Source organism: Dasypus novemcinctus, chromosome 21, assembly GCF_030445035.2.
Source record: "Dasypus novemcinctus isolate mDasNov1 chromosome 21, mDasNov1.1.hap2, whole genome shotgun sequence".
In the NCBI taxonomy this organism is placed as follows: domain Eukaryota; kingdom Metazoa; phylum Chordata; class Mammalia; order Cingulata; family Dasypodidae; genus Dasypus; species Dasypus novemcinctus.
Window position 1 is genome coordinate 84225625 of NC_080693.1, and position 26634 is coordinate 84252258.

At 47.0% G+C, this 26634-nt stretch overlaps 1 protein-coding gene across 1 annotated transcript; it reads right to left on the reverse strand.

Annotated features, from left to right (window-relative positions):
* Positions 1–2328: 2328 nt before the first annotated feature.
* EIF4A3 (eukaryotic translation initiation factor 4A3) lies at positions 2329–24872 on the reverse strand. Its single transcript, XM_058284843.1, has 12 exons — positions 24615–24872; positions 22218–22290; positions 21135–21201; positions 11537–11599; positions 10675–10807; positions 10373–10453; positions 7084–7225; positions 6565–6703; positions 5716–5831; positions 2952–3059; positions 2740–2867; positions 2329–2550 (listed from the first exon to the last, which is right to left on the reverse strand). Exons 1-12 carry the CDS (start codon positions 24781–24783, stop codon positions 2534–2536), a joined length of 1236 nt encoding a protein of 411 aa, XP_058140826.1. The 5' UTR covers positions 24784–24872; the 3' UTR covers positions 2329–2533.
* Positions 24873–26634: the final 1762 nt, after the last annotated feature.

A 26634-nucleotide genomic window follows, 5' to 3' on the forward strand; every position in this document is an offset into this window, starting at 1 on the left:
GCTCGCGCAGGTGCGCAGGCTCTGTGGGCTCCCGCCGCCGGGGCACGGGCACACTGGCCGAGTCCTTGACGCAGGCGCTCAGGCGACAACCCAGAGCAGAGGAGGAGGAAGGCAGTGCCAGGAGACACCGCCGTGAACGGACAGGGCAGAGGTACGACGTCAAGGCCTGCACCAAGATGAAGCGGGCTGTGCAGGGGCTGTGACGCAAGAGTGGAAAACTAGGTTGAAAGGAAGGAAACAGCAATGAGAAGCCATCCAGGGTTCTAGAAATAAAGTGACAGAAGCAGTAAAAAGCTTACTGTTACCTAAAGTAGGTTTAATGGAGCAGGTGTAGCTCAGCAGTTGAGCACCTGCTTCCCATGTACGAGGTCAGGGTGCAATTCCCGGTACCTCCTAAAAAAAATTATGTTTAACGGAGTAATTCCAAGCGTATCTAAGACAACAGGGTACATCATCCCCCGCCATGTTCAAAACCTCAAAACGACCCTTGCTAGTGAGGAGAAGCCAGCCTCCACTGCTGCTTCTGTAAAGCGGGAGAGGCAATGGAACAAGAGTCGCAGGCCAAAGCAGCAATCACCACAGCCAGAACGCCAGTGGAGTGGGGAAGGTGTCCCCCAAGCTCCCGTGAGACGGATGAAGCGTGGCGGCCCCTCAGACACCCCCCCCCCACCGGTGGGCAGCTTCATCAAGGAGGCCCCTTGCCCCGCGAGCCCCAAGGCCCCGGTGGGGGCCGTTCTCACCAGCACACCCCGCGGCAGGTCAGACAACGTGGCACCCCAGTGACCAACACACACCGTTCTGGCTCGTCAAGTTCTGCGTCTTAGCGCCAGCCCTTAGCGTGTCCTCGACGGCTTAAACGAAGGTGAAAGCGTGAAGCGCGTCGAAGGGAAGGCTTAGGGCCTGGATGGCTGGACAGCCCAGCCTGCCTGGACAGGCGGGCACGACGAGGGCACACACCCTCACCAAGCCCCCAGCTCAAGCCTGGGAAGCCCTCGGGGTCTGCAGACGCTTCACCTGCTGCCTGGCTGGAGACACGGGAGACCCTTGCCTTAATTAGCCCAAACGCCACGGGGCTGTGGCTGCCCGGGGTTTTTGGCGAGACTGGCAGGTCTGACCGCCTCAAGAGCTACCAAGTTTGCCCCCCCCACACCTGTGCCCAGCACCCAGCACCCAGCACCCAGCACGTGGCTTCCCTTCCTCGATGCTGGCCACAGTGACGTGGTGGTGAACGGGCTGGGCTGAACGCACGTACAGTCTGCACTACAGACCGCGCCTGAAGCTGGACTGCTCCGTCAAAAGGCCATCTTTTAATGGCTCCCCCTGCCCAAAGCCAGGCTGTTCTCCAGGTCTGCGTGTTGACACACCCAGCACAAACGCTCGGTGCCCTTGCCAACATGGAGGCTGAGTGATCAGCTGTTTCTGAATCATTGGCAAGGGTGCCCGTTTCCAGACCGCCTCCTTTATTTTGGGAAACACCATCCTTTCCTGGCCCGCATTTCAGGTAGATGAATCGCCATCTCCTCGAAGTCACCGCTACAGCCCCAGGCACACCTCTTCCTCGCGTGGGCAGGGGGCTCTTACCTGCCAGTTCCTCCCCGTTCTCGCCCGCTGCTGCACCGAGGACCTGGGCGCTGGAGACTTTTCTCCCTCTTCCCTCTTGCTGGCTGTCCTCATACAAGCCGAAAGCAGAGACTCTTCTTGCTCGAATTGTCAACACATCACCCGAGAAGTGCCCCACGTGTGCCAGGGCCCAGGCTTGCGGCAGGACGGAGACGGCGTGCTGGGCGAGGAAGGCTCCAAGCAGCCGCCCGTGGCACAGGGAGCCCCTGCAGGGCTGGAGCCCGGCCACGCAGAGCGGAGCCCGGCCAGGCCTCGCCCACCGCCGCTGCCGGCCAGCAGCCCTGAACCCGCCCGTGTCTGCTCAGCAAAGTCCCGTGTGGTCACTCGCTAGAGGCGGCTCCAGCTCTCACACTCACCGGCGCATCACCAACGGGGGCCCTGGCGACGCAGCAGGCCAGGTGGGCCTGAGAACCTGCATTCCTAACCAGCTCCCGCGGGGGTGCCAGGGCTGCTGTGTGAGGAGCCAGTCACAGCGTTAGAGGAAATTCTATTTATGAACTATACCCAGAATCACCTAATGAACTTAAAAAGGTATTTCCCAGGACCCCCTGGAAATTTAGATTGTCATTCCAACCAATCTGGGGAGGGAGAAGGTCTGCTATTTTATTACTTCCACTTTAAAGATTAGAAAATGGAGTTAAACAACCTGCCCAGGATATATAGCAAGTTACCAGAAAAGCTGATGACACCTTAAAAAATATTAAAAGGTTATGGTAAAAATTTTAAATGTTTAATGAAAAAGACTTGGAGCAACGCATTATTTACATATGGGTAAGAAAAGATGCAGGGACTCCAGGGCTCTTCCTGGGGTGGGCTGTGGAAGAGGGTTCATCCAAAGCCCCATTAAGGAAAATGGGGGAGCACAACAGGTGAGCAGGCTCCAGCTCATTCTCGGCGCAGCAAGACTGCTCCTTCAGATGAGATCAGCCACTGGAACGGAAGAAAGAGCAAATGATGGAAACAAAGACGACGAACGCCTCCCGAGCAACTCTCAGCAGCCCCCCAGCCCCAAGCCCCATCAAGAATAGAGAAAGAAGGGAAAAAGGGGGGAGGCGCTTGAGCACCCCTAACCGCGGATGAGCACAGAGGTCCCCCCCCCGGCCCGCCCCCCATGCGCACCGTTCATGGGCATCTCGTCGATCTGCGTGGAGTAGTACTGCTCGATGTCCCGCAGGATGCGGATGTCGTCGTTCTTCACGAAGTTGATGGCTACACCCTTGCGGCCGTATCGACCCGATCTCCCAATTCTTTAAGAATGCAACAAAACTGTTTTGGTAACGGACCAAATAATCTATCAGGAAATACACTGACAAGAGAAAAGAGCCCCGTACCTGTGTATGTACAGCTCTCGGTTGTTGGGCAGGTCGTAGTTGATGATGAGGGACACCTGAGGCACATCCAGCCCCCGCGCCCAGACGTCCGTGGAAATGAGCACGCGGCTGCAGAAAGGAAGAGGTACAGGACCAGCCGTGTTAGCTGAAAGCTAAGACTGGACTTGCACCCCAACACCTGAACCTCAGGTCCCCTTGCACCTGGCGCAGTGCAGCGTCAGAGCCCACAGGAGAAACCCGGGCAGGGGCAGCGGGGGGCACCGGGCAGATTGAACCTCTCGGGCCCTGGGCTCCAGCTGGCAATGGGCATCTTCCCTGTGCCTCGCTTAATTTTGTCTGAATCAGTGCTGGACCTAGAACGAGGAGAATCACCTGACTTCTGCCTAGCAAAAACTCAATGAAGAACACTAAGCAACCTCTCTGACTGGGGCGCAGTGCTCCTCGCACCTCAAGTTCGCACACCACGGGAGCTGACACAGCAGAGATCTCCCCGTCCAACACGAAGGCCTCCAGCCACCATGGCTGCTGAGCTCCCGAACGTGGCTCGTGTCAACAGAGCTGTGCAGGGAGTGGAGGGCGCACAGCGGGTTTTGAAGGGCGGACAGAAAAAATAAAACACACGTTTCTTTTAATGCTGATTACACCTAGAGACGATATTATGATATACTGGGTAAAATAAAATACATTATTAAAAATCGGGGAGTGGATGTGGCTCAAGCAGTTGAGCACCTACTTCCCACATGGAAGATCCTAGGTTCAGTCACTGGTGCCTTCCAAAAACAAACAAAAAATAAGCAACAAGCAAACAGACAAAAAAACCAACCCAGGAACCAATGTGGCTCAGTGGTTGAGCACCGGCTTCCCACATACAATGTCCCAGAGTCAATCGACAGCCCTGGTACCTCAAAAAAATGAAAGAAAAAAAAAATCAACCTCACCCGTTTCTTTTTACTTATTTTAATGCAGCTACTAGAAAATTTGAAATCACATGTGTGGCTTGAGCTGTATTTCTATTGATATTTCTGGTCTAGAGGTATTCAAAGTATTAAGGGACAGCAGAACCGGAGGAAGAGGTTCCAAAGACAACGCAGGTGTCACTGCCACGTAATCACACAGAACCCGAGTCCTGGACGAAGAAAGGGACAGAAGCAGTTTTTGAAGATACAAAGTTGAAAGAGTCAAGAAGTCCTACAAATCCCAAATAGAATAAAAAGAAATCTATACGTAGACACATCAGAGTAAAAACTGCTGAAAGCAAAACACAAAAAGAAACAAATCTAAAAAAAAAAAGAAGACATTATTTTTAAAGAAAAACAATTAGACTGGCAGTCGATTTTCAATAGAAAAAAACAGAAGCCAGGAAATAGTGGAATAAATCAATAAAGTGTAGAAAGAAAATTGCAGCAAACCTAGACTTCTAGCCCAACGATCGAAGGAGACACATTTCAAGGTCAAACAGACGTTCTCAGACAGACTAACACAGTTTGTCAGCAATAGATCCACACTAATGGAAATACCAAAATATGTTCATCAGGCAGCAGAAAATTCACCTCAGACAAAAGTTCAGAAATGAAAGGGAGGAATCACAAATACAGTAAAGACATAAACAGAAATAAATTTTGTTACATAAATTGATAATGTCTTGTGAGGTTTAAACGCATGACAACAATGGCAAAGAAGTTTGGGAAGTAAATGGAGTAAAAAGTGTTTTAAGGTCCTGGCAGTGTCTGGGAATATGGTAAATAATTAATAGAAGATGTTGACAATTCAGACACACACGTTACAATTTCTAGAGTACTCAATTATATAAAGAAACAGCCATCTTCCAAAAATAGGAAATGGGGGAGAATAATTATTTTAAAATTGGAATAAAAAGGAATCACAGAAAAGACAAATAAAATGCACTTAATAAGACGGCTGCCTTAAATCCAAATATTTCAGTATCGTTATTAACTGAAACTAGATCAAATGCTCCAATTAGAAGCCAGTGATTATCTTGATTATGACAAAAACAAAGCGAAACTCAACTACCTGCTGTAGGACGGAGGAGGAAAGGGGCAGTCTATGTAAACACTAGCACAAGAAGCCAGTGTGACTGTGTCAGCAGCAGCCCTAAGACAAACAGCATTACTACAGATGAAGCTGGATGCCTTAATAAGAAAAGGGTAAAGTCTCCAGAAATAGAGAATAATTCTAAATTTGCATGCATCTAATAAGAGGCTTAGAAAATGTAAAGCATGAAATGACAGAGCTACAAAGAACAATCTCATCTCAGTTCTGATAAAACCAGAATTAAAAAGATGCAACCGATTATAAAAAAAAATCAGCAATGTTTTTTTAACTATATCCAATGGAAGTATTCAGTACAGTTAACTGCAGAACTCATGTTATGTTCAAATACACAACATTTTAGAAAATGACAACACGTTGGGCCAAAAAGCAAGTCTTAAATTTTCAAAGGATGTTTTCTGACCGTAATATAAGTTAAAAATGACTTCCAGAATGATAGAAAATGTCCAAGCATTTGTAAGGAACACACCTCTACACAAAGCAGCCAACCGACCTAGTTACGGCCAGTTACAACCTCCACCGACCACGCAGCACCAGCAGGGCCCTGACCCCGCACCCCGGGAGCCACCTCATCTCCCCGAACCTCGGATGGCATCTCAGGAAGTGGGCAGCACCATGCTCATGCTACGGAGTGCTGACGCCCGCAGTGCGTGGCCCACAGTGGGAGCAGGTGAGCAGGTGGCTGCCGGTTTACCTGGCGCCAGAGCGGAACTCCTTCATGATGGACTCGCGCTCCTTCTGAGGCATGTCCCCGTGCATCGACGATACCGTGAAATTGGCTTCCCTCATCTTCTCCGTCAGCCAGTCAACCTACGAATCAAATCGGTGGATGCCGTGGTAAGCAAACCAACCCGGAGACCTGTCCCAGGAACTTACTTCCATGATCTGCAGACCCAGTGTGATGCTCAAAAGAGCAACAGCTCTTACAGCGCAGACTAATCTTAACTGGCGCGTGGAGCACTTAATTGCGTCCAGGGCCTTCTGGGGCTCATTTAAAACCCTCTTCACACTCATTTGTTCCATTTAACATTTCTCTAGGGGGAAAAAGACCGTTTATCATTAGCCTCATTGAAATTGAAACCTCCTAACTTTTAGAATGTCATCCAATTTCCTTTTTCTTTTAAGTAGAGCTGCCAGTGGTTCCCAGCTCTGCCTGCAGGAGCACCACCAGGGCGCTTCAGAACACTGGTGCCACCTTAAACCAACTGAAGCAGAGCCTTGGGAGTGGGCCAGCACCAGCAGTTTCCTAAAGGTGCTCAGTGCTCTAATACGCAGCAAGGGTGTCGAATCCGCCCGAGGCCAGCATGAGTAACCCCATCCCGCCGCCAGCTTGGTGAATCAAGCTTTACTGGCGCACAGACATCCACTCCGCTTAAGTACTGTCAAGGGAAGCGTCGTGCCGCCAGGGGGGAGCCGCGACAGAGATCAGCCCGCAAAGCCAGATGTCTGCTGTCTGGTCCTCTATGGGCAAAGCGTGATCTGAGTTATCAAGAGACTCCATCTTCAACTTCTCCTCACAGGACATAAAGAAATAAGACCATACCTTCCTTTTGGTGTTACAAAAGATGACCGCTTGAGTAATGGTTAGTGTGTCGTAGAGATCACACAAAGTGTCAAATTTCCACTCTTCTCTTTCCACTGCCACAAAAAACTGTTTGATGCCTTCTAGGGTCAATTCATCACTGAAGGACAAAGAAAAGCCCTGTTACTCGTTGATGATCGAAGCCTGGGGAAGCAGCAACGAGCGGGCCTGGCTGCAGGCAGCCCCCCACCCCTCCACACCCGCCTCTGCCACTCGGGCCTGGCTCGGGCCATCTGCAGGAAGTACATTGGCGCTACCCCGTGTATGATTCTCAGCAGCACGGTCACCTCTCAATCCTGGTACACTCATCAAATATCATCAGCTGATTTTTTAAATTCAGAATTATTGGGTCAAAAGGGGAATGAACGTGTAAAAGCCAGTTTTTTGAAAAGACAAACTATAAAGGACTTTCAATGTTTTAAAACCCTTTGCAAACACACAACTCAACATTCAGCAACACATGGGAAACGGCATTTTTACCGTTTCACCAGAATGCGGATCGGGTCTGTCATGAACTTGTTGGTCATCTCCAAGATTTCGTGGGGCAGCGTGGCACTGATGAGCACCACCTGCGTGGCTGGGGGCAGGTACCGATAGACGTCGTATATCTGTTCTTTGAAACCTATGAAGAGAAATTAAGAAATTTTTAAGGCTGCACACTTTAACTAGGTGCAGAGTTGTTACTATAAGGTCCAGTGTAAATGACTAACAGTGGACAAGGGTTCGCATTCTTACTGCTGATCCAGACCTATGCCCCTCTCCGTTCCCACCCTGCGCCCCACCCTGGCGCCCCGTGGCCAAAGAGTCTGGGCTCTCCCTTTGTGCTTCTCCAATCTGAGATGGTCCAGGTACTGTGGGCTCTCTCCCCGAGGGCCCTGGATGGCCAAAGCCAAAAGCAATCCTAGACCTGAGTCACCCACACTCTCAGGCCAGGTGTACCCCATTCCCAGCTGCTACTCCTGAATGGCTGGAGCTCCCAATTTATTTCTTTTTACAGAGGCACCAGGAATTGAACCCAGGACCTCATACACGGAAGCAGGCAGCTCCACCACTGAGCTACATCTGCTCCCTGGGAGCTTCCCTTTTAAGAAAGGTCAGATATTAAAAATCTCTCAATTAAAAAGTATCAGCAACTTAAAAAAAAATTTTTTTTTTTACTATGATGTAAGCTGAATCAAACACACGAGCAGGTGGAACCCAGACACAGGCCATACCTGCTCCCACACCTGGACAAGCCTGGGTGGGAGCCGGGCACGTGGGCACGCCCGTGGGCAGGGGTCCCCAACCGCCAGACCACAGGAGGGCTTCTTTCACAGACTGCCAGCTTCTGAGCCCACAGATCAGCTGGAGCCAGGAACAAGTTCCCAGGTGATGCGGACGGTGCTGCCTGGTGACCTCCCCTCGAGGGCTGAGGCCCCCAGGGCCTGGAGCCCAGAGGCCCCCAGGACCACAGCCTCCTCAGAGGAGACTGACACTGGAGGACCTGACCAAGCGGGGCCTTCACATCAGATTCCCCACATGCATGCCTGGGGACTGCTTAGAAGCGGAATCTTCAGGCTAGGTGGCTTCCACACCTGGTGAGGCAACGGAGCGGGAGGCGGTAGAAGGTGTGTGCAGGCGGGGACACGTGGAGGTCCTGGAAGCACTGCCCAAAGCGCTTCCCACACGAGAAGGCCGTTGTGTGTTCCCACACGAGGAGCACAAGGGCCAGCACTCAGAAGCCCTCACCTGCTTTTTTGAGATTAGAGTCCTCACGCTTTTTGGTAAACATGAAAAGGTTAAAAAGCATACATCCAAATTCTAGAAATTTACTTTAAAGAAAAAAAAAAAAACTGGTGAAAAAATGAAACGTGTCTGAACAACCAATAAAACAGAACTGATTAAACAAATGACGGCCCATCCAAAGGACAGAATGCCTTTCTGCCATTAAAATGTGGTAGGACTGGGAAGCAGATTTGGCTTAACGGATAGAGCATCTGCCTAACACATGGGAGGACCAGGGTTCAAATCCAAGGCCTCCTGGCCCGTGTGGTGAGCTGGCCCATGCACAGTGCTAATGTGCACAAGGAGTGCCATGCCACTTGGGAGTGTCCCCTGCATAGGAGAACCTCACATGCAAGGAGTGTGCCCCACAAGGAGAGCCGTGCTGCATGAAAAAAGTTCTGCCTGCTCAGGAGTGGTGCCGTGCACAGAGAGCTGACTCAGCAAGATGATGCAACAAAAAGAGACACAGATTCCCAGTGCCGCTGACAATACAACCAGACACAGAACACACAGTGAATGGACACAGAGAGCAGACAACTGGAGGGGTAGGGGTGGGGGAATAAAAAAATAAATCTTAAAAAAAAGGACTTTTTTCTTGTAATGGACTAGACAGATATGCTGAATTTTCTAAAAGCAGCTTATAAAACCATTTATACAAAATGATTACACAAAACAGTGTTTGTTAACCATGTGTATATATTCCAAGAGTCCTGAAATAGAAATTTTCTAGCTTTTGCTTATTTTTAAAGCTTGTGGCTACTCAATGAATATGTATTGTAAATATAAAAACAGAAAACCTTCAGGAGATACTTTTCTGAATTACTTGTTTCATAATATTATTAAAGAAAAAAGTATTTGTAACGGATACGTTGAAAAGATCAATTGTGCGTAGAGATATTTTTGTTTTTTCAGGCCTGAGCACTGCTTAATTGCTAAATCTGTGTGCATTAGAAGAGAGATCCCAAAACTTTTAAATAAAACCAATCATCTATGCACACCCCTGCCCCACCTTTTAATCAACGCAGTTCAACTCTGTGCCCATGTCATCAGTGCTGGGGTCTCCGGACACACTCAGCACGGCCCTCAGTTGTGCTGACATGCTACTCCTTGGGTTGAGATACCATCTTACAAACCCCTGTCATAAAAAAGATCCAAGCAAGGGTTTTTGTTCTTAATTGCTCCCAAAGAACAATTATTTTTACAGAAAGAAAACACTAATCAGGGAAATGGATGTGGCTCATGGATGTACCATACAGGAGGTCCAGGCTTCAAGCCCAGGGCCTCCTGGTGAGGGCACGCTGGCCCACGCAGAGCCGGCCCACGCAGAGTGCCAGCCCACGCAGAGCCGGCCCACGCAGAGTGCCAGCCCACGCAGAGCCGGCCCACACAGAGTGCCAGCCCACGCAGAGTGCCAGCCCACGCAGAGCCGGCCCACGCAGAGTGCCAGCCCACGCAGAGCCGGCCCACGCAGAGTGCCAGCCCACGCAGAGCCGGCCCACGCAGAGTGCCAGCCCACGCAGAGCCGGCCCACGCAGAGTGCCAGCCCACGCAGAGCCGGCCCACGCAGAGTGCCAGCCCGCTCAGGAACACGGCCCCACACAGGAGTGCCGGCCGACGCAGAAAGCTAGTGCAGCAAGATGACACAACAAGAGACACAGAGAGAAAATAAGAACACATAGCAGAACAGGGCTGAGGTGGCACAAGAGACTAATCACCTCTCTCCCACTCTGGAAGGTCCCAGGATCAGTTCCCAGAGCCGCCTAATGAAAATACAAGACCCAGAAGAACACACAGCAAATGGACATAGAGTAGACAACAGAGGGAACTGGTGAGAGGGGAAGAAATAAATAAAATAAATCTTAAAAAAAAAAAAAGAACCATCCTTAAAAAAAAAACACTACTCATATTCAGAACACTTTCGTTAGCTCCATATTTCAGTTTTACACTGTGAAAATGTAAGATTAAGGATTATACATGTCAGAGAAAATTCTTTTGTCACCCATACCTTTGTTCAACATTTCATCAGCTTCGTCCAAAACCAACATCTTGATAGCGCGTGTCCTTAAACTTCTGCGACGAATCATATCTATAAAATTAGATTTTAAAATGATCACACCTTAAAGCACTGCAGAAAAAAGTTAACTATTTCAGCCCATTCTTGCAGCTTTCAGATACTTGTCTGCCACTTCCCACAAGTTACCCAAATGTAAACCTCCACCGCTCGGCACAGGGGAGACCGCCCTCCGGCTGCTCGAGCACTTCCTGCGCACCCTCCTGGTAGCCAGGCTCGCAGATGAAGGTGCTTACCAAAGACGCGCCCCGGGGTGCCAGCCACCACGTGCTGTCCGTAGTCCAGCTTCCTGATGTCCTCGCCCACGTTTGTGCCCCCGATGCAGGCATGGCACTGGACGTTCATGTAGTCGCCCAGAGCAAGCAAGCCCTGGAAGGAAACGCAGGCCTCGTGACCGCTGCTGCTCAGGCCCAGGGCGGCCTTGCGGCCCCAGCGTCAGACCAAGTCTTCCAAAACGGAAGGCCATCCCGGCCTCACTGAGGAGGAGCACGGGTTATCACTCACTCCACCTTCAAGTCACAAGGAGCCTCCTGCTCCTCCTTCAACTCCTTTCTCCACCAAAATGAAAGCAGTTTTGCTAGCAGTTACAAAAGCAATACAGAAAATACAAAATTCACAGTCCTAGTAACCCAAAGACAACATTAACAGCTTAATATCCTTCCAAAACATTTATGATAAAAAACAAAGTCACAATTATTTCTCCTGCAAGTGGACTTGTTGATTAAAAACTTCTAAGACTGCAAAAAACACAAGTTACATTAAATATGACAATACTCAGGGAAAAGGATGTGGCTCAGGCCACTGGGTGCCTCCCTTCCACATGGGAGGTCCCAGTGCCTCCTAAAAAGAAGATGAGCAGAGACAGCGAGCGCAAACATCGAGGGGTAGGGAGAAGGAGAAATAAATAAAATAAATCTTAAAAAAAAAAAAATGACAGTATAAACCAGTAATTCATATAATATATAATGACTTAAGGTGAAATGTTACTAATCAAGAAAAAAATGTTGAGGGAAGAGAAAACTAATTAGTCAATACTTTACAAGTGAATTATAAAAGCAATATTTGCAAATGTGAAATTGCTCTCTCCAATTGTCTTACCTTTTGAATCTGTACAGCTAACTCTCTCGTTGGAGCCAAGATCAAAGCTTGGGTTTCACGAACCTGGTAAAATCACCAGAAAAAATAAAGACGCCTCAGTATTTTCAAAGTGGACTGCAATGATTCAGGCTCTGAAATCTATTTTAAATATTATCTACTATCATCCACACTTTTGATTTCTATCAGAGGTAAGCAGACATTACTGTGTTATTTAAACTGCATACGCAGTAATAATGGAAGGTATCAGTCAGGATTCCTGGTTGCAGACCAGAATTTACTCTAGTTTAAAAAATCCCCTAGAGGGGAAGCTGAGATGGCGGCAGAGCAAGGAGCGCCAGAAGTCACTCATTCTACCCAGCAGTTAGTAAACACCCAGAGCTCTCTAAGGCATCTGTGTGGGGGCCCTAGGAGACCAGAAGAGTATCCTGCAGCATCCTTGAAAGTATGGAAGGGGGAGACTGTCCATCTGCAGGGAAGATTCTTGAGTAGAGCCCTTCACACTGTGGAGACTGAACAGCCACCTTGGGAGCTATTCCATGTCTAGAGATGGAAGCTCCATTTCCCAAAAATGTGGAAGGAAGACAAAGTGTGGGACCAACATCAGCTACTGATTAGTAAATTCAGCGGCTAAAGTATAATCCTAAGAACACCTGAAGTTTAAACCTGTGCAAGGCAGAAAGGGACCAGTATCTGCCATTTTAACTACCCCCTGGCAGGAGGCGAAGCTGGGCTGATTGAAAATCGCAGAACTGTGCTGGTAGGGACCAGCTTCTTTCCACGCAGATCAGACTGCAGCTCGAGCCTAAAGCCCAGCCCCACCTCCGGCAGGGGGGAAGCTGCGGGGACCTGCGCCACCTCGCTGGGACACTGTAAGCCACGCCGCAGAGGCCAGTGCCCGTCCTACCCTAGCAGTGCAAGCCGCCTCAGGAGCTACTCTGTGGCTGGAGTTAGAAGCTCCATTTCACATGAAAAGTGGAGGAAGAGACAGTTGTCCACCAACTTCAACTACTGATTAGTGGACTCGGCAGGCTAAAGTATAATCCTAGGAAAAGCTAGGGTTTGAGCCTGTCTAAGATGGAAAGAGGCCAGGAGCTGCCATCCTGACTCCACCCCCGGCATGAGGAGGAGCCTGGCTGACTGAAAATCACAGTGAGGTGAGGGACGGGCTTCCTTCCACCAAGATCAGCCTGCAGCCCTGGCCTAGGCTCCAGCCCCACCTCCAGCAGAGAGGAAGCTGGCGGGACCTGCTCCAGGCGCTCCAGGCAACTGCAGTGCTTTGGGCTGGCAAAGACTCAACAGTTGGGCACCTGGGGTCGCAACCCCACACCCCAAAAGGACAGGAGAGGAGCTGGGTTTCTTTGGCCTCTCCAGGCAACTGCTGGCATTTTCAGCCCACAGGGACTGGTTTGTTGAGCGCCTTCGAGTCCATCTCCACCTCGGCCCTCCCATAAGATAGGAGGGGGCTGGTGTTCCCTCAGCCTCTCCGGGCAACTGCAGATGCTTCTGGCCCACACACCCTGGACTGGTGGGTACCTGTGGATACACCCCCACCCCCCAAAAAGAAAGGAGGGGGCTGCTGTTCCACAGCCTTTGCAGGCAATGGCAGGCACTTCTGGACTGCACACACTGGACCGGTGGATGCCTGTGGATCCATCCCACCCCCATAGGACAGAAGGGGTCTGGTGTCTCCACAGCCTCTCTGGGCAATGGCAGGTACTTTCAGCCCACAGGGACTGCTGGGTGCCTGTGGATCCAACACCACGCCTTAACAGGATAGGAGGGGGCTGGTGATTCCGCAGCCCCTCCAGGCAATGGTGGGCAACAGACTGAACTGCTGGGCTGTCAGTGGCTCTGCCCCACCCCCTAGAGGGCAGAAGGGACAGCACTCCCTCAGCCTCTCAGGGTAACTGCAGGCATATTCGGCCCACACAGACTGGACTGTTAGGCACTCCAGAGGGTCCATCCCCACCCCCGGATGGGAGGTGCGTCTAGTGCTACATCACCTGTGCAACTGTGATCATTTTGGAACCACATGGCATGGACTGCTGCCAAAAACTGCAGCTCTTTCCCTGCCCCAGGTAGGGGAGGGAGGGGTGTGAAGCTTCATCAATCTCTCTGGTAAACCACAGGCAGTCTTGTCCCATATAACTTAGATTATTACACACGGCTGAAACTCTGTCCCTACCCCTGGCAGAGGAGGTGGAGAAGCTTCATTAATTCTTGGGGCAACGTGGGCAGCTTCAGCACCAACTAGATTCTCAACTTCCACTACACAACCAGCAAGGGAGAAAGGGAAAGAAAGTCCTAAACTAGAGGGAGAAACTGTACCCAGAATAAATGCATCTAGTAACCCAGACACCAAGACACCAACAAAAAACTACAATCCAGACCAAGAAATAAGATCTGGCTTATCTGCAAGATAAGCCTGCAGTGATATAAAACAGATGAGATAACTAACCACAGGTACTTAAACAAATCTCCTTAATAAATTCAATGAGATGGCTACAGAGATTAAAAATATTAGGAAGACACTGGGTGAGCACAAAGAATTTGAGAGCATACATAGGAAAATAGCAGATCTTATGGGAATGAATAGTGCAATAAATGATATTTTAAAAACTTAGGAGGCATATAACAGCAGATGTGAGGCAGAAGGAAGGATCAGTGAGCTTAAAGACATTGTCTCTGAAAGCAAACATACAAAAGAACAGGAAAGAAAAGAATGGAAAAAATTGAACAGGGTCTCAAGGAAATAAATGACAGCAAGAGACATGCAAACATCTGTGTGATGGGTATCCCAGAAGAAGAGAAGGGAAAAGGAGCAGAAGGAATGTTTGAAAAAATAATGGTGGAAAGTTCCCAACCCTATTGAAAGGCATAGGTATCCGTGTCCAAGAAGCACAACATACTCCCATCCAAATAAAGCCAAAAAGACCAACTCCGAGACACTCACCAGAATGTCAAATGCCAAAGACAAAAAGAATTCTGAGAGCAGCAAGAGAAAAGCAATGCATAATGTATAAGGGATACCCAATAAGATTAAGTGCCAATTTCTCACCAGAAACCATGGAGGCAAGAAGGAAGTGGTATGATATTTTAACGCACTGCAAAAGAAAAACTGCCCTCCAAGAATTTTATATCCAGGAAGATTATCTTTAAAAAATGAGGGCAAAATTAGAATAGTCACAGAGAAGCAGAAACGGAGACAGTTTATAAGAAAAAGGCTTTGCAGGAAATACTAAAGGGAGTGTTACAGCCTGAAAAGAAAAGCCAGGAGACAGAGCCTTGGAAGAGAGCCTAGAAATGATGACTGTATCAGAAATGGTAACCGAAAGTGTGAAAAGAGTGGTGAAAATAAAATATGACAAATAAAACCCAAAGATCAAAAGAAATGAAATAAGAACTGCCTTTACAGTAATAACACTGAATGTCAATGTATTAAAAACCCCAATCAAAAGACAGAGACTGGCGGAATGGATAAGCAAATATAAGCCATCTACATGCTGGCTGCAAGAGACTCACCTTCAACCCAAGGATACCAATAGGTTGAAAGCGAAAGGTTGGAAAAAGATATTCCATGCATGCAGTAACCAAAAAAAACTGGGGTAGCTATACTTATATCAGATGATATAGACTTTAAAAACAAAACTGTTACTAGAGACAAGGAAGAACATTATATATTAATAAAAGGATAATTCGCCAGAAAGAAGTAACAATCACAAAAGCATATGCACCAAACGAGGCTGCCCCAAGATAGATGAGGTAAATACTGACAAAACTGAAGGGAGAAATAGATATCTAGACATCTCTACAGTTAAGAATTGGAGACTTCAATACACCACTCTCAGCACTGGGAAGAACATCTGGCAGAGATCAATAAAGAAACAGAGAGCTTGAATAATACGATAAATGGACTAAACCTAAGAGATGTATACAGAACACTGCACCCCAAAACTACAAGATATACATTCTTTTCAAGTGCTCATGGATCTTTCTCCAGACAGACCATATGTTGGGTCACAAAGCAGATCGCAATAAATTTAACAAGACAGAAATTATACAAAGCACTTTCTCTGATCATAATGGAATAAAGACAGAAATCAACAAGCAGCAGAAGAGGGAAAACTCACATATATATGGAGAGTGAATAACACACTCTTAAATAATCAGTTGGTCAAAGAAGAAATTTCAAGAGAAATCAATAAATTATTTCAAGATGAATGACAATGAGAATACAGAATAGCAGAACCTATGGGATGAAATGAAGACAGTGTTGAAAGGAAAATTTATAGCCTTCAATGCTTTTTTAAAAAAGAAGAAAGAGCTAAAATCAATGACCTCACTACACTGCTGAAGGAACTATAAAAAGAACAGCAAACTAATCCCAAAGCAAGCATAAGGAATGAAATAAAGATCAGAGCAGAAATAAATGAAAAAACAAGAGAGAATTAACAAAACCAAGTTGGTTCTTTGAGAAGATTAACAAAATCAACAAATCCTTAGGTAGACCAAGAAAAAAAGAGAGAAGATGCAAATAAAGGAAATAAAAAATAAAAACGTGAACGTTACTACTGACCACCAGAGATCATAAGAGGATAAAACGAACAACTTTATGCCAAATAATAGACAATGTAGACAAAATGGAAAAATTCCTAGGACCGGACAAACAACCTACATTGACATTAGAAGAAACAGAAGACCTCAACAAACCAGTCACAAGTAAAGAGATTGAAACAGTCATCAAACAGCTCCCCAAAATGAAAAGCCCAGGACCAAACAGTTTCACAAGTGAGTTCTACCAAGCATTCAAAGATTTAATACCAATCTTATTCAAGCTCTTCCAAAACAATGAAGAAGGAATGCTACCAAACTCATTTTATGAAGCCAGTTATCACCCTAATACCAAAGCCAGATAAAGATATTAATACGAAAAGAGAAAATTACAGACCCATTTCTCTAATGAATAGATGCAAAAATCCACAATAAAACACTTGCTAATTGAATCCAACAACATATTAAAAGAATTATTCACCATGATCAAGTGGGTTTTGTACCAGGCACTCAAGTGGTTCAACACAAGGAAATCAATCAGCATAATACGCCATAACAATAAATCAAAGGAGAAAAATCACATGATCTTATCAGTTGACACAAAAAAGGCATCTGACAAAATATAACATCCTTTCTTGATAAAAATACTACAAAAGATAGGAATTGAAGGAAACTTTCTCAACATAATAAAGGCCATATATGAAAAACCACAGCTAACATTGTACTCAATGGTAAAAGACTGAAAGTTTCCCACTGAGATCAAGGACAAGACAAGGACGCCCACCGTCACCACTGTTGTTCAATATAGTGCTAAAGGTTCTAGCTAGAGCAATGAGGCAAGAAAAAGAAATAAAAGGCATCCAAATTGGAAAGGAAGAAGTAAAACTTTCATTATTCATAGAGGATATGATCTTATATATAAAAAGTCCCAAAAAAATCTATAATAAAGCAGCTAGAGCAAATAAATGATTTTAGTACACGTGAGGATACAAGAGTAATATGCAGGAAAGCGGACGTGGCTCAACTGATAGAGCGTCCACCTACCATATGGAGGGTCCAGGGTTCCATCCCCAGGGCCTCCTGACCCGTGTGGTAAGCTGGACCACAGGCAGTGCTGCTGTGCGCAAGGAGAGACGTGCCACACAGGGGCACCCCTGCACAGGGGTGTCCCATGTGCAAGGTATGTGCCCCGCAAGGAGAGCCGCCCTGCGTGAAAAAAGCTCAGCCTGCCCAGGAGTGGCACCGCACACACACAGAGCTGATGCAACAAAAAAGAGAAGCAGTTTCCCAGTGCCGCCTGATAATGCAGGCGGACGCAGAAGAACACACAGCAAATGGACAGAGAGAGCAGACAACAGGGGAAAAGACAGACTCAATGCAATCCCAATAAAAATTCGACCACCATTTTTCAAACAAATGGAAAACACAAGTATCAAAATTATTTGGAAGGGAGAAACAGATGTGGCTCACCAACTGGGCTCCCATCTACCACACAGGAGGTTCAGGGTTCGATGCCCAGGGCCTCCTGGTGAGGGCGAGCTGGCCCACATGGAGTGCCGGCTCATGCTGGAATGCCGCTCAGTGTGGGAAAGCCGTTCCATGCAGGAGTGGCGGCTGACGCTGAGAGCTGGGGCAGTAAGATGACAGAACAAGAGACACAGAGGAGAGAAAATAAGAAGACACAGCAGAATAGGGAGCTGAAGTGGTGTAAGAGAGTAATCACCTCTTCCACTCCAGAAGGTCCCAGGATCAGTTTCCGGAGCTGCCTAATAAGAATACAAGCAGACACAGAAGAACACACAGCAAATAGACACAGAGAACAGATAACGGGGGCAAGAGGGGGAACAGGGCAGGAAAGAGAAATAAATTAAAAAATAAATCTTTCAAAAAAAAGAAAAAATTCATTTGGAAGGGTAAGAGGCCCCAAATAGCCAGAAACACTTTAAAAAGGAAAAGTAAGGTTGGAAGACTCTCACTTCTGAACTTTAAATCATATTACCTAGCTACAGTGGTAAAAAAAACAGTATGGTACTGGCATAAAGACAGACATATAAACCACTGGAACTGAACTGATGGTTCAGAAACAGACCCTCATGTCTATGGTCAAGTGATTTTTGACAAGCCTGTCAAATCCACCAGCTGGGGCAGAACAGTCTATTCAACAAATGGTGTTGGGAGAACTGGATATCCATATCCAAACGATAGGCAGACCCCTACCTCATACCTTATATAAAAATTAACTCAAAATGGATCAAAGACCTAAATATAAAAGCTACTTTCTATAAAGCTCCTCAAAGAAAATATAGGGAAACACCTCAAGACCTGGGGACCGGTGGTAGATTCTTAAACCTTACACCAAAAGCACAAGTAACCAAAGAAAACATGGATAAATGGGACTTCCGCAAACCTGAACACTTCTGTGCTTCAAAGGACTTTGTCAAGAAGGTGAAAAGGCAGCCCACTCAGTGGGAGAAAATATTAGGAAACCATATATCCAAACAGGGTTTGATTTCCATTCTATATAAAGAGATCACATAACTCAAAAGAACAAGCAATCCAATTTAAAAAATGGGCAAAAGATTAAAATAGACATTTCTCCAAAGAGGAATACAAATGGTAAAAAAGCACATGAAAAAATGTTCCCTATCACTAGTTATTAGGGAAATATAAATCAAAACAACAATGAGATATCATCTAAGACCACATAGAATAGCCATTACTAAAAAAACAGACAACAATAAGTGCTGGAGAGGATGTGGAGAAATAGGAACACTCCTTCCTTGTTGGTGGCAGTGTAAAATGGTGCAACCTCTGTGGAAGAGAGTTTTGTGGTTCCTCAGGAAGCTGAATATAGAACTGCCACATGATCCAGCAATTCCTCTACTAGGAAACATATCCAGAAGAACTAAATCCTGACAGGAACAGATACCTACCTGCATACTGATGTTCATAGGGCATTATTTGCAACTGCCAAAAGATGGACACAATCTAAGTGTCCATCAACCAATGAACGGAGAAACAAAATGTAGTATATACATATGATGGAATACTATGCTGCAGTCAGAAGAAATAAAACTGGGACACATGATAACATGGATGAACCTTGAAGACATTATGCTAAACGAATTAAGCCAGACACAGAAGGCTTAATATGAACTAAATGCAAAGTATAAACACATGGAGTTAAAACCTAGAGTATAGGTTACTGGGAATAAGAGGAGAGTTGAGAAGAATTACTGATAATTATATAGAAGTTCTAATTATCTTGACTGGAAAAGTGTGGAAATGGATAGAGCTGAGGGTAACACATTATACTGAGTAACAGGTAGTTTATAAACAGGATTGTGGCTGAAAAGAGTAGTCTGCAGAAGTAAATGTCAATTGAAAGCAAGCTAGAGAATAATCTAGGGACTGAGTAACAGTGAACCCAGAGGTTCACCGAGAATTGTGGTCGATGCAATAGTGTCCTTTGAGTGCTAGACTGGATATATATATATCACTATTGCAGGGTTTAGGGAATGGGAAACATGGAGAAAAATACAACTGGGGTGACCTACGGACTGTGGTTAACAGCAATACTGTAATGTTCTTGCATCAATGCCAAACAAGTATTGTGCTGATAGGGGGGGTATGGAAAAGTGTGTCAAATGTATGCTATGGACCATAGTTGAAGGTAACAGTCTGATGTTATTATCTCATGATCTGTAATAAGTATTTCACCACGGTGTGGTGTGTTGGTGAAAACATGTTGTATGGGAATTCCACACATGTGCAGGACTGTTTAAGTTCACACCGTCTGTAATAAAAATATATTTTTTAAAAATTGGGTGAGTTGGGGGGGGAATACACCAAATGTAAGACAGAGACTATAGTTAATAGTAATATTTTGACAATGCTCTTGCATAGTTCATAACAAATGATTCACAACAATGCACGGTATTGGTGGAGGGGTAATGTATGGGGCTCTTGTACGATGTTATGCATGTTTATTTTGTAAATTCACAATCTTTACTACACACTTATTGTTTATGCATGTTCATGTATGAATGATATACTTCAATAAAAAATATATTTTTTAAAAATCCCCTAGCTTAAACAAAAAAGAATGACAGGATTAGTTAGCTCAGTTACTAAGAGTTCAGTAGCTACTAAGACTCTCTTAAAACTGCAACTATAGAGAATTGTTAAAAGTTGTACTTTTTTAAACACTTTTTAAAGTTAATAGATCACAAAGAACGTTACATTAAAAAACATAAAAGGTTCCCATATAACCCACTCTCCACTCGCACCCCCATCATTTTTGTAAATTGTATTTTTTTGAAGATATATACATCTCAGAAAATGTTACACTAAAAAACCTAAGAGGTTCCAGGATACCCCTCACCTCCCCACCCTACTCCTCCCAAACCAACAACCTCCTGCATTGCATATGCATCACACTCAGTGAACATATTCTGGAGCACTGCTGCACCATGTGGATAACAGTTTACCCTGTAGTTCACACTCTCCCCCAGTACATTCAGTGGGTTATGGCAGGATATATAAAGTCCAGCATCTGACCCTGCAATATCATTTAAGGAAAACTCAAAGTCCCAAAAATGCCCCCACATCACATCTTTTCTTCCCTGCCCTCAGCAACTACTATGGCCACTTTCTCCACGTCAATGCTACAATTTCTTCTATTACTAGTCACAATATTTTTATAGTAGCGTATCAGTAAGTCCATTCTAATCCATATTTTATTCCTCCATTCTATGGACCTTGGGATGGCGATGCCCACTCCACCTCTAGATGAAGAGGGGGCTTAGATTCCACATGGATGGTAGATGCAATTCTTCTGCTTGCAGTTGTAGGCACTCTTAATTTATGACAGGATTAATTAGCTCAGTTACTAAGAGTTCAGTAGCTACTGATCAGGACTCTCTTAAAAAGCTGCAACTACAGAGAATTGTTAAAAGCTGTACTTTTTGAACACTGCAATCAGAGAAGAAAGAGCAAGTGTTTTTCTAGGATTAAAAAGAGGTTTGTTTTAAGAGTGGCAAAGTACCTGGATATCCAAACACTGGAGGACCGAAATACTGAAAGTTGCTGTTTTGCCTGTACCCGACTGGGACCTAGGAAAGAAAACACAGAGCAGTGGGGTCAAGGGAAGGAGGTGTCGCCTGCCACTGCCCTCATTCCCACAGCCCCTCGCAGTGGCCCCAGGGAGGTGACTTCAGAAGTACCCGAGCAGCGGCCTCTGCACCTACATGCCCCACAGACCAACAGCATCCTCATGGCAAGGGGATGGGGCGCAGGCACCCTAACAGGGTGATCTATGGAGCAGCTGTGGTTCTTGCTCGGGGGGACAAGAGAGCAGAATCTGTCACTTCAACAGGTGTTTTAACTGGTCACGGCAAAAGAATTCCCCTTAAGTAAATACAATTCTTTTCTATGATTTTAGACTAAAACATGCTTTAAGAATTTTTTTTTTGCATATGATTCTTAAAATATTAGGCAAATCAGGAATAAAACCATTAATAATTCTACATACAGTTCCACATGCCAACTGAAAGTTACGTAAAGCCAACTTAAAAATTCCTAGCCTTCTACAGTAGAGGACACAAAAATGAAAACATACACAAAACCCTGTGGGACAGGGTACATAAAAAGTGTAAAAGGGAAACGGACTTTGGCCCAGTGGTTAGGGCGTCCGTCTACCATATGGGAGGTCCGTGGTTCAAACCCCGGGCCTCCTTGACCCGTGTGGAGCTGGCCATGCGCAGTGCTGATGCGGGCAAGGAGTGCCGTGCCACGCAAGGGTGTCCCCCGCGTGGGGGAGCCCCACGCGCAAGGAGTGCGCCCGTGAGGAAAGCCGCCCAGCGTGAAAAGAAAGAGCAGCCTGCCCAGGAATGGCGCCGCCCACACTTCCCGTGCCGCTGACGACAACAGAAGCGGACAAAGAAACAAGACGCAGCAAACAGACACCAAGAACAGACAACCAGGGGAGGGGGGGAATTAAATAAATAAATAAATCTTTAAAAAAAAAAAAAAAAAAAGTGTAAAAGATGGAGTCGTCCCCTCAAAGCCTCTAACACTAGTCCGTTTCACTGATGCAGTGAGTTTTTGCTCTGCATGAGAATCGACTTACTGTGCTATGACATCTCTCCCTTTGATGATCTGCTTGATGGCTCGCTGCTGAATGGCAGATGGTTTTTCAAAACCTGCAAAAAAAGCAACAAAAAATGAGCTCTGACTCGATGACAGCATGCTAAACACCATATACTACAAGCTCCCTGAGAGCAGAGACATCTTTTTTTTTTTTTTTTAACCTCCTCTAGCCTAACAAAGCGTTCGACACAGTAGGCTCTCAATAAATGGTGGCCGAATTGAGTTGGGCTGACGTGGAACTACATGAAGTACTTTACAGGCAAAAACTCTGTAAGGTGAACCAACTGGAGGACATACACAGACCCCAGTTTTGTTTAAAACAACAACAACACTGAGTGTGCAATGACTGGGAGTATGGGTGCCAAAATGTCATTCATTGGTGGTTACCCCTGGGAAATGGGTTGGGGGAGAGGGGGATCTCACTTTTTACTCTAATCAATTCTATTTTGTTTGGCTACACCTAAAAATCCTGCATTACTTTTGTTGTTACTTTTTATTTTTTTTTATTTATTTCTCCCCCCTGCCCTAGTTGTCTGCTCTCTATGTCTGTTTGCTGTGTGTTCTTCTGTGATTGCTTCTATCCTTATCAGCGGCACCTGGAATCTGTGTTTCTTTTTGTTGCGTCATCTTGCTGCATCAGCTCTCCATGTGTGCGGCACCATTCCTGGGCAGGCTGCATTTTCTTTTGTGCTGAGCAGCTCTCCTTACAGGGCGCACTCCTTGGGCGCACTCCTTGCGCATGGGGCTCCCCTACGCGGGGGACACCCCTGTGTAGCACGGCAGCATCAGCACTGCGCATGCCAGCTCCACACCGGTCAAGGAGGCCTAGGATTTGAACCGCGGACCTCCCATGTGGTAGGCGGACGCCCTATCCATTGGGCCAAGGCCGCTTCCCTGTTACTTTTTAAATTGAAAAAAAAAAAGGAAAATAAATCCCTAACACTGCACACCCACCTCTTCCATATCAGCATTAGGTCTGTACAGTATTCATGTCACCTCCAACTGCATTTAATTCCTGTCTAGGTCATACTGTGGGATGCCAAGCATTTGACTTCTAGGAGAGAACCGTCTCCATGCAGCTCTGGTAATTACATCATTGTAACTGCACAGCAGTTACCAAGGGATGAGGTTATTTTTAAGTCTTTTCCAAGTAAACAAAACTGTAGACACAGGTGGGAACTAATAACAGCATTTTAAAACAGGGGTGCCCTGGGGAGAGAGACGGCTGTCAGCCTCACTACCATGTCCAGCGGCAAGGCCTTCCTTTCACCACCCAAGTCCTCAGTGCTTTCCTTCCCTCTTCTCATCTGTCACGTTGTGAAGGACAGCTGGACCACTGGAAATAGTTTGGATGAAAGATGCCCCAGTCCCATGCTTTAAACTCAGATCACCCACCTCCTCCACCTGACCTCTTCTCTGGGCTCCAAACTTGCCCAGACAACTGCCAATCCGACTTGTCCAAGCTCTCCAGTTCAAGACAGAGCTCCTGTCTCCCCAGGTCTTCAACCCCGCCCCTCCATCAAGCAAATGGTACTACCACCCACCCAGATACTCAAAACCCCAGGAATCTCATTCAAGCCCTCTTTCCTTGCCACTCACTTTTGATCCACTAGACTCCTCTCCATGTCCACTACCAAAACCATCACCTCTCACATGGACTAGAGTCAAAGCCTTCTAGCTCTGCTTGCTTCCACTCCTGCCTCACCTCACCCCTCTCTCTGCAATCAGAGAACTCTCTTTAGAAATAAAACTCAAACTTTTTGTCACCTCAGACAATGCTTTCAAGACCAAGTCCCTGTTTAACTCTCCAAACTTGCCCCTGGACTCCTAACACTCGACTTCTTTGGATTCCCCAAGGGCACCGTGCTCCCAGTCCCACCCCACCCCAGCTGTCTCCCCCTTCCGACTGTCTTCTGGTGGCTGGCGCCTTAATCAGAGAGTCTCAGCTCAAGTATCACCCTTTACCTATCTGCTCTATTTTAACTAAACTGCTGCCATCCATCTCCATAGCAATTGTGACTTCCTGAAACAACCTTCGTTACACGTTGTCCTCTCAGGTGGTATTAAGCCGCAGGAAGCTGTCTGGTTCGCTGCTAAACCCCCAAGGCCTTGAGCAGCGCGTGCCGCCTAACACCTGATGGACGCAAAACAGCACCTACGGAAGGACGACTCTTGCGGGCACCGGGGAGAGCACTCCGATCGCACCGGGGCAGACGTGGGGTGGCAAAAGTGAGAGGCGGCGGCGCGCCCGCCTGTCCCTCGGCGTCCCGGAGCCTCGGCCGCGCGACCCCCGCCGTCGACGCCGCCCCCCAGGCCGCCCCTCCGCGCACTCAGGCGCCCCTGCCCGCCGCCCTCCCCCGGCCCGCCGTCCACCCACCGTAGGCGTAGATGCCGCGCAGCAGGTCCTCCCGCAGACCCATGGTGTCGAACGTGGGGGTCACGTCCACCTCCTCGCTCGTCTCGAACTCCACTTTGGTCATGTCTTCCTCTTTGAGCAGCCGCTTCCGCGCGGAGCCCGACGTAGCCATCGTGGCCGTGGCAGCCATGACTCACAGCCCGGCGAGGGAGCGCGGACCCAAAAAACAGCGGCTCCCGGGCGGTAAGAGGAACTAGGCCGCCGCCCGGAACTGACGTCACCGTCCGCGCGTGCGCAAGGTGTGCTCGAGGGCCAGGGGCGGGGCCTCGGCCCCGGGGGGCGGGCACTCTCGGTCACGTGAAAGGGGAGAGGCTGTTCCCGCAGGCTTTAAAGGGGTGGAGACTGCTGCTCTCGCGATGTCTGGAGCTCCCGCGGGCTGTGGCGCCGGGGTCCTCGGAGGCGGGGCCGTGGCGGGAGCGCGCCGCGGGCTGTTTGGCGGGATTTGGCCTCTGGTGGCTTAGTGAGGTGGGGAAAACCCACGGTGACACCGGCATTCTAGGTCACGGGAGCTGCGAGTGGGGCCGAGTCGGTAGACTGGAGGCTCGTGGGAGCGGGGAGAGGCCCCCAGAGGGCTCTGCCTTGGATTAAAACCTGAGCGCAAACCTCTCAAAATGTGTGTTTACCCGTGTATGCGCTTTAGGCTCTTACCACTGACTAAGATCAGAGGGCGCAAAACGAAATTCGTTATTATTAAAGCCGGACGGAAATTCATTTTTCAAATGTTCCACTTTTGGAAGATTGTGACCTTTTAGTCTTCCTGTGCACTTTGACCAGGTTGCCGTGTTTGGCCTCCTCAGGTGGCTCATAAAAGCTCATGATCCGTGCGGTGCAGCAGCGCCCCGAAATGTCCTCACCAAACGCAGTGAACGTCCCACCGCGATGAAAACGGTTGAGTTGGAAGGAGTGGGCGGTGGGGGGTGGGATATAAGGGAACCTCACATTTTTAATGTAACATTTTTATGATCTATGTGTCTTTTTAAAAAAAACACAATTAAAAAAAAACTGGGAGGATAAAAAAGGTATCTGGAACATAATGAAGAAAAAAATAAGAAAAAAAAAGTATCCAAGCTTGGAAATGAGGAGTCCTTGTCATACTGGGCCTTTGAAGTCTGTCCAAGGATTTATTTATCTTGGGGCTGTAGTTTTGCTTAGTCTGCAATTTGCTATTATTTAAGGACTTAAAAGTCTATGGAGGAAGCGGAAGTGGCTCAAGCCACTGGGTGCCTCCCTCCCACAAGGAAGGACCTTGGTTGGATTCCCAGGGCCTCCTAAAAAGAGAAACACACAAAGAACAGACAGGAGCAGACGGAGAGGGCGAAACAGGGGCAGGGCATGGCTAAGTAAATAAAATCTTTTTAAGAAAAGTATATGCATAGAGTTGCATATAAACTCCGAGATTTTGTCTGCTGGAGGTGCTAATAATACCTGTCCCACAGAAAAGATAACTTCAAATGTGATTTTTCAAATTACCTTATAAAACATTAAAGATGTATGCATCTAACCTTGCCATCATATTTTAAACTCTTTAAAAATGCTTCTAAATACCCAGTTCCTCAGAATGATCTTTGTACCAGATTCACCATTTTATTGGTTCCCACTTCAGTGAGTTAGAGTTAATACTTAACACATGTTCATTCCATGTTGAATGAGAGTTGTGTTTTATTTTTTCAACTTTATTTTGTACATTTAATAATTGAAAGTATAAACAATTAAAAAGAAAATAGTTGAGGGAAGCAGATGTGGCTCAAGCAATTGGGCTGTCTACCATATAGGAGGTCCAGGGTTCGATGCCCAGGGCCTCCTGGTAAAGGCAAGCTGGCCTCTGTGGCAAGCTGGCCCACACAGAGTGCTGGCCCACGTGGAGCGCTGTCACGTGCAGCAGGGCCAGCCAACGCGGAGAGCTGACACAGCAAGATGATGCAACAAAAAGACACAGAGGAGAGACAATGAGAGACGTAGCAGAACAGGGGAGCTGAGGTGG